General features: G+C 55.7%; 1 protein-coding gene across 1 annotated transcript; it reads left to right on the top strand.

Moving 5' to 3' along the window:
* Positions 1-1,892: 1,892 nt before the first annotated feature.
* On the top strand, positions 1,893-8,047 carry PTSG_12204 (uncharacterized protein; the record flags this gene model as incomplete). The annotated part of the gene is made up of 4 exons (XM_004993962.1): positions 1,893-3,116; positions 3,479-7,221; positions 7,457-7,509; positions 7,785-8,047. Coding segments are annotated over 4 exons (5,283 nt in total), but the record flags the coding sequence as incomplete, so codon positions are not given.
* Between the last annotated feature and the right edge of the window lie 725 nt (positions 8,048-8,772).

Raw genomic sequence — 8,772 nt, 5'->3', positions numbered from 1 at the left:
CAAGAGGAAGTTGTGTGTGTTTACTTGAGTTGTGAAGCAAACAAGGATGTAGGATGAATGAACACTCCAACAGAAAGAAACAGAGCAGAAGACAAGAATTGTCGACAACGCAAAGTGGTGACGTGGCAGTGTTTGTTGAGAGTTGTGTGGTTATGTGGTGTGTTATGCAAGAGCATGTAACATCGAGCAACCACACAAGGTAAACACTGCACGTGCAACAGGTTGGAGGGAAATCACGTGAACATTCCAGAACACAAGAGAGGTGAATGTGAATTTGTGGTGTCGTGAAGAAGGGAGGTCAATGATGACTCAGCAGACAGGACTTGCCTGTCAACAGCGATCCCACCCACGACGACGATGGCATACTCCTATACTCTGCCCTCGTGTCCTGCTCTGCAAGCGAAGAGCGATGACGCCCTTGCCGATGCAAAGTCCCAATCACAAAGGGGATAGCCCAGTTGCCCGGATACATCTTGCTCAGATGATTCTTGTTCCGATGGTCTGCGCAACAATCGTGTACGGTCTGAAGTTTGTTTTATACTTCATTCCGGTGGCGCTCCGTGAGGTCCAAGATGTTGTTTATCGCGTTCAGCGCGCTGCTGCTGTTGCATTTGTCCATGGGCGATAGGGGTGGGTTACTTAGTTGGCCCTTTTCTGAACACGCACACTCTAATCTGCTTGTGTGCATGCGCTGTGTGTGCTGGCAGTGTTTGTTGAGAGTTGTGTGTAATGCAGAACGAGTTGGAACACGTTCCCCGGTGTCTCAGTTTGTTGCTTGAAAGTGCTCATGCGTGGCTGTTCCACTTTCCGTGCTTCAGTTATGATCCTTGGTTTACCACGACAGTACACCCTTGCACTGACGGTATGTGGCTGGTTATGCAAGAGCATGTAACATTGAGCAACCCCACAAGCTAAACACTGCGCGTGCAGCCGTCTGCAACACCAACAACCAACACCAACACTGGCCACAGAAGTAGCGGACGGCAACGAACGTGAATGCGGCAACAACAACCCACGTTTGTGTGTTGCGACATGGCTCTGATCCATTCGCGGGCATCTGTCGTCGCGTTCCGGGCCGGGCCGCTTGTCAGAGCTACGCCGTGGGCCAAGGCCAACATTGGGGCAGTCTGTAAAGAATAAATATGCTGTCGCCATATCGTTTGAACACCTATGTTGGTTAAACGCTCCGGAAAGCAACTGTTGGACGTCCTAGGCCATGTCGTAGTGCACAAGTCACACAAACCGCAAAAAGGTGCAAAAGGGATATCAGGAGAACTTACTGGTACGTACTACGGTTGCTGAGGCTAATGGGGGTGTATCTTCTTTAGGTGATTTCTGAACAGACTTTTGTAGTTTAGCTTGTGAGAGCAGATGTCACAGTGGCACTTGCGCGGCATGCGGTATTTCCGGTGCCGCGCTAGCTATGCCTTCGTCTTGAATGCCTTGCCGCAGCCTTGTCCATCATGGCATTTGGATGTTGACAGGCAAGTCCTGTCTGCTGAGTCATCATTGACCTCCCTTCTTTACGACACCAAAATTTACATTCACCTCTCTTGTGTTCTGGAATGTTCACGTGATTTCCCTCCAACCTGTTGCACGTGCAGTGTTTACCTTGTGTGGTTGCTCGATGTTACATGCTCTTGCATAACACACCACATAACCACACAACTCTCAACAAACACTGCCACGTCACCACTTTGCGTTGTCGACAATTCTTGTCTTGTGCTCTGTTTCTTTCTGTTGGAGTGTTCATTCATCCTACATCCTTGTTTGCTTCACAACTCAAGTAAACACACACAACTCTCTCTTGCCAAGACAATCTCCCACACAACACACAGCACACTCTGCACACACACACACACACACAAGTCTCCAACAACAGCACCACCAGCATGAACTTACAACAGATTATGAGACCCAGCTCAATTAGCGCAGACGGCATCAAGGTCTTCGCTGGCGCTGAGCAGGATGCCAACCTCTTCTTCATCACCGTCGAGGCCAAGCTCATCGCCGCTGGCATCGACGCTGGCATCATCGACGAGGCTCTGCTGACCACCAAGGAGACGGGCAGGCTCCAGCAGCTGCCTCATCGCCCAGTCCATCCATCCTCGGTGCTTCGGGTCCCCGCACTCGCCCCCGCCCTCAACGCGCCCCTCGCCGCACTGGCGTCCGCCACGACGCGGGGGACCACGACGACGATGACGACGACGAGGGCGACGGCGACGACCACGGCGCTCAGCCATCTTCCTCCTCTTCCTCTCTCCCTTCTTCCGCCACTCCCGAGCGGAGGAGCGCAGGTGGCGTCCCGAGCCTCTGGCCTGCTGGATCCCCGTGATCCACAGGTTGACGCAGCCATCTTCGCGTTCCTCCTTGGCGTCCTGACGGGACACCCGCTGCGGCTGGCCATCACCGACAACCGTGGCCGCTCCGGTGTGCTTGCGCTGCGCCGCCTCCGCGAGCGCTACATCCGCAGCGGCAAGGACCACGTGAGTCGTCTCAGGCAGCAGCTCTCCTCGACCACCTGGTTGCCCACGGACACCGTTGACACGTTCATGTCCCGCATCACGGACATCAACTCGCAGCTCCTCGCTGCCGGCGTGTCCATCCCGGAGGACGACCTGCGCACCCTCGTCCGCAATGAACTCCCCGCGGAGTTTGATGTGGCGATGCGGTTCATGGAGCGCGAGGACCCGCCGCCATCGCTGTCCAAGATGACGGCGGACCTCATTCAGGAGGAGCGCCGCCTGCATCGTCCCAAGAAGCGCACGCCCGTGCTCGCCATCGGCGGGCCAAGCCCCGGCTCCTTCGCTGCATCGCCGATGCACGCTGGCACGTCGCCCTCCGACACGAGCGGTGGACCATGCTGTCCACCTGCAGAGCGCGTGACTTGCGCGTTCTGCAACTTCCGCGGCCACTGCGCGCAGCAGTGCCGCAAGCTGCAGGCGGCCAAGCGCTACCACGTCATCGACGTGCGGCAGATCCTGGCTACGCTTCGCAACCATGGCAACGGCAACGGCAAGCGGCCAGGATCCTCTCGCCCGCAGCACGGACGAGCAGCTCCATTCAAGAAGGCGGCCGTCGTCAGCCACGGCTGTGGAGAGACGAGTCCGTGTCATGTGCATGTGGATGTGTTTGCTTATGTCCGGAAAGCTGGAGACAGCATGAATAGTTCTGCGATCCAACCGGTTTCTGCTGTGGTTGTTACACTTCCGTTTTCTTCGTTCAAGCTGTGTGTTGCTTCCACACAAAGTGCAGTATTGCATATGTTTGCGTGTTGTTCGTCCAATCTCTTTGTTGTTTCTGCCACAATGCGGGAGTGCTTCACTTGTGTTCATTCATCCTTGTTCCCATCTGTCTTCCACATCACACAGTAAACCCACACAAACACACGCAGACAAGTGAGCATACCACTACGCTAACGCACGCACACACAAACACACGTACATCCTCTGCTTGTCTTGCGTTCGACATGGCACAGATTATGAGACCCATGGACCTGTCCCTGGCTTCCCTTCCCCACTTCAACGGGAGTCCAGATCAGCTTCGCCTCTTCCAGCTCAACTTCAAACGGTATGTGAAACGAACACTACCCGGGTCGGAGAAGGTGCTTGAGGGTGATGACGGCGCCTCCACGGAAGAGAAGGAGCACGTCCACCTCAGCTTGATGTTAGCGCTGGAGAACTGTGAGGAGGCGGTGGCCTTGATTGTGCGAGGGCATGATGATCCAACAGCAGCTTGGCGCGCACTCGACAACTACTACAAGCACGCGAACGATGAGCGAAAGAAGGCGACCTACCTCGCAGAGTTCATTGCTGCAACAGCTTGGCAGAACGATGACAGCCAAGACTCCTACAGCAAGAGAGTGTTGACGGCCTACGAGAAGATGAAGGCTGTGTACGAGATGAGTGAGGCTATGACGAAAGAAACAACAGCATCCTGGATTCTGTTTGCCTGTCTCCACAGCAGCAAGCCCACTGACTTCATGAAGGAGTTCAAAGAGCCAACAGCAACAGTGAATGAGACGATGATGAAGGTTCTGCACGCGTCTCCACCACAGCAACCAGCATCAGCGTTTGATGACAAGGTGTTTCGCATGTCTGCCAAGCGAAGGGCTGGTGAGGGAAAGGCACGACAACAGCGCCAAAAGTCCATCTGCAAGTGGTGTGGCAAGTTTGGTTACCACAAGGAGCACGAGTGCTACCACAACCCAGCCAACGCTCAAGGACAGACCGGTGGGCGTGGTGGTGATGGCGTGCGCCAAGGACTGCATCATCAGCAACAACAGCAACATCATCGTCGTCAGCCTGTGGCACAACGGCTAGAGCCAAGGCATGTGTCACTCAAGATGGCCACGTCACCTCGAGACTCGAGCAACCGCATCAGCCTCCCAGGCAACGCTATTGGCGTGGACACGCAGTCATCTGTGCACATCTTCGCCAGCCCTGGGGCATTCACGCATCTGTACCCACTGACGCCACCAGCAAAAGTCCATGGACTTGGTGGAGAGGTGACAGTGGAGCAAGCAGGCCAGGTCGTGCTGCAGACGAAGGGAGTCCGGGGTGAGGATGTCGTTGTGACCATCAACAACGTCATGTTTCTTCCCACATTTGGGTTCAACATCCTCTCGGCCGGCAGGCTCGTCGACTCAGGCCTCAAGGTGTGCCTGGACAAGAAGACGTCGGCGGTTGCTTGTCCTGACGGCTCGATCCTGACATTGCATCAGCACGACGACAAGACGTACTACTTTGACGCGCAGCTGGGCAAGCCCGAGGTCATGCAGAAGTGCAACGCAGTGTACACACTGCACACGTGGCATCGTCGCCTCGGCCATCGCTCCCTTCACACGATTCGCAAGTCTCTGGAGGAGCAGAATGTGCGGTTTAGCGACAGCACGGGCAGCAGCAGCGACCCTGCGTGCGACCCCAGCTCGGCCACATGTGAGGGCTGCCTGGCCTTCAAGACGGTGAAGAAGCCCATCAGCAAGCAGGCAGTTCGAGATGCCGAAAGCCCGGGCGACACGCTGCACCTCGACCTTCTTGGGCCCTTCCCACCGTCGATCCAGGGCAGCAAGTACGCGCTGGTTTGGCTAGACGAGAGGACCCGGTTCATGGACTGCACCTATGTCAAGGCCAAGAGCGAGGCTGCAGATGCGCTTCGCCACTTCGTTGCAACGACGCCAATACCAGTTGACCGTGGCACCCTCGTTCAAACGGACAGCGATCCCGTCTTCACGTCTCGGCGTTTCGTGCAAACGGCAAACGAGCTTGGCCTTCGCCTTCGCTACAGTCCGCCACATGTGCACGAGCACAACGGGCTTGTGGAGCGAAGCATTCGCACGCTGAAGGAGTCTGCCGCTGCCATGCTGCACACGGCACCACTGCCGCAGCACCTCAAGGACAAGCTCTGGTCTGCTGCGCTTGGACACTCTGCATGGGTGTACAACCTTCTTCCGCACTCCCAACTGGGCATGTCACCGTACCAGGCTCTCTTCGCCAAGCCTTCGCCACTGCAGCACGTGCGCGTCTTCGGCTGCAAGGCGTTCGTGTATGACCACGTCCACACGGACAAGAGCAAGGCCTTTCCCCGACGGGCCATGGAAGGCTTCTATGTTGGCTTCGACACGCGATGCAACGCGCATCGCATCTACGTCAAGGCAACTGGGCGAGTGAGGTCCTCCATCCACGTTGACTTCCTGGAAGAGGTTGACTGCACGAGTCAAGGGGGTGCTTTACCGACATCACCACTCACAGGCAGCAACGGCACCAGCACTGTGCAGAACCTATGGGTGATGCCAGCAGCAACAGCATCAACACCTGACCCCATGCGGCAGGGCGACGAGAACACACCTGACCCCATGCGGCAGGGCGACAGCGGCGGCGCACAAACATCTGCACCACTCGCGCAATCAGCACCCACGGCACAGCAGAAGACAAGCTGTGCCGTCAACAGCAAGCATCCTGACTCGTCAACGGCAGACGACGGCAGTGATGACGATGGCGATGGCGATCACAGCGACGACAGTGACGGCTACGAGACCGACATCCTCTGCCTGCGGACTACCCTGTTGAAGAATGCGATGGTACAGACGCACCAGCCACCGCAGCAGCCGGTCCCCAAGACATGGCGGGACGCCATGGCCTCTGCACACAAGAGCAAGTGGCAGGAGGCCTTCGTCAAGGAGTGGAGTAACATGATTCGGCACGATGTCTTCGACATCGTTGACCAGCGCACTCTTCCCATGGGCGTGCGACCAATACCGTCCAAGCTCGTCTTTGCTGTGAAACACAAACCGGACGGCAGTATTGTCCACAAAGTCCGGTTTGTTTGCTGCGGCAACCGGCAGACGGAGGACACATACGCAGATGTATTTTCGCCCACGACACGCTTCGAGGCTCTGCGCACCTTTCTCGCTGCTACAGCCCAGCGACACATGCTGCTGTGCCAGTTCGATGTGTCTGCGGCTTTTCTCCATGCCGAGCTCGACATGACAAACGTGTTTGTGCGTCCGCCGCAGGCAGCAACCTCCCTGGCCGGGTCTGTGCTGAAGCTGCGCAAGAGCCTCTATGGCCTGCGCCAGGCGCCGAAGCTGTGGTACGCATCTGTCTGGAAGACGATTGGCGGCAGCGGCTTCCAGCGTTTGCGGTCCGACGCCTGCATCTTCGTCAACCAGGATCGCACAGTCATGATTTGCGTGCACGTCGACGACTTCCTTGTGGCGGCAACGACACAGGAGCACATGGACCGTGCAGAGGCTGTGCTTGCAGCCAACTACGACCTCAAGAACTTGGGCGCGCCACGACAATACCTCAGCATTGCGATCTCCTATGACAGAGAACGCGGCGTTATGACGCTGAACCAGCACGACTACATCCAGACTGTGCTGAAGCAAGAAGGCCTGGAGGACTGCAAGGCGAAGGCAACTCCACTCCCCGTCAAGATGAAGCTCGTGCCGGTGGAACAAGCCGAGGTCGACGTTCGTCACTACCAGAGCATCATTGGCAGTCTGCTGTATCTCGCAGTGACGACGCGTCCCGACATCAGCTACGCCACATCCGTGCTCTCCAGATTTATCCAGCAACCCGGCAAGCAGCACCTACACGCGGCCAGACATGTCTGCAAGTACCTACGGGGCACGGCGGCTCTGGCAATCAAGTACAGTGCGGGTGATTCGCTTCAACTCCTTGGCTACACAGACGCAAGTCACATGTCTGACCCCTACACGTCGAAGGGGCATGGAGTGTTGTAGAGCGGGAATAAAAGAGGCTAGCATTTCACCCGCTTGGCTACGAAGGCCATTTAAGCTTAAGGTTTGTAATGCTTTTGTAGTGATAAGGGAATCTTGTTGTGGCACTCCACAACACTCTCCCCTCGTTAAAAGGAAGAAGCTTAATGCTCAACCGAGCGAACGTAAGTCCTCACCGCGAAGACTATGAGTGTGGCGGTAACCTTTCTCAAGGAACCGCAGCACACTCGTCAATCGCAAGGCAGTGTCCATAGAGGAGGACTCACGTCCGCAATGGGAGCTAAAGCTGAATGTCCGGTTCGGAACTTATAGTCCGGGTCGGACGGAAGTAAAGGAGGAGTAATCTCAACTCCTGACAAGGATTGTTTTTTTTCCTTGTGAAGGGCGGTGGATTTCAACCCAATCGCTACCAAGTGTTGTAGAGCGGGAATAAAAGAGGCTAGCATTTCACCCGCTTGGCTACGAAGGCCATTTAAGCTTAAGGTTTGTAATGCTTTTGTAGTGATAAGGGAATCTTGTTGTGGCACTCCACAACATGGAGGCCACCTGTTCACCATCGCCGGTGGCCCTGTGACATGGCTGTCCAAGAGGCTGCCTCTCGTCACAACATCATCGGCGGAGACAGAGTACGTCGCCGCTGCGCGCGCAGCACAGGCTGCGGTGTACCTGCGACAGCTCCTCCAGGAGCTGGGATTCGACGTCGGCACCACACCACTCCACATGGACAGCCAGTCTGCCATGTGCATTGCTACCAATCCCGTGGCCAAGGGCGGCTCCAAACACATACGGCTGCGTTTGTTGAGAGTCAGTGCGTTTCTGTTTTGTGTTGAGTCCTTCCTAATTTGCCTTCTCATGTGGTTTTGTCTTGTTTGCCAACAACACCTGCTTTGTGGTTTTTCCGTTTGCAAACATTCCTTCCTCTCTGCTGGCATGCATGTGTGCCAACTGCCTCTCCTCTCCTCCTTCCCCTACACACGTGAGTTGTGTGCCATGTGTTTGTGTGTATGTGCATGCCCGTCATGCTTGGCAAATGCTATGTGTGCGTGCCATGCAGTGTTGTGAAGTGTTGTCTGTTGTGTATGCTTGCCTGCAAGCATTCATGCCATGCCTAGCATTGCTCTGCGCGCATGTATGCATGCTGCTCATTGTTTAGATTGTTTGTGTTCGTGCACACTCTGCCCATGTCGCCTTGGCAGCGTCATTGACTGTGTGTGCACTTGTCTAGTGTTTGTTTGAGCGTGCTGCCCGAGTTGATTAGGCAGCAGCTTGTTGTGCTTGTTCATTCTCCTTGTGTTCTTGTTTGTTGCGTTTGCCTACAGTAAACACACACACACACACACCTGTCGTGTTTCTACAGATTATGAGACCCAGCCACTCCTGATCATCATCGCTACTTGTCTCACACTCGCTTGTGCTTCTTCTCTCCCTTCTGCTTGTTCCCCTCTCTTGTTTCTCCATCACCCTTCTTGAGCGTGCAGTATGTCTGACCCGTCGGACCACGTCGTTTCCACGCCAGGATTCAAGATGGA

The sequence above is a fragment of the Salpingoeca rosetta genome (assembly GCF_000188695.1).
Source record: "Salpingoeca rosetta unplaced genomic scaffold supercont1.11, whole genome shotgun sequence".
Lineage (NCBI taxonomy): Eukaryota > Choanoflagellata > Craspedida > Salpingoecidae > Salpingoeca > Salpingoeca rosetta.
This window is presented reverse-complemented; position numbering and strand designations above follow the sequence as displayed.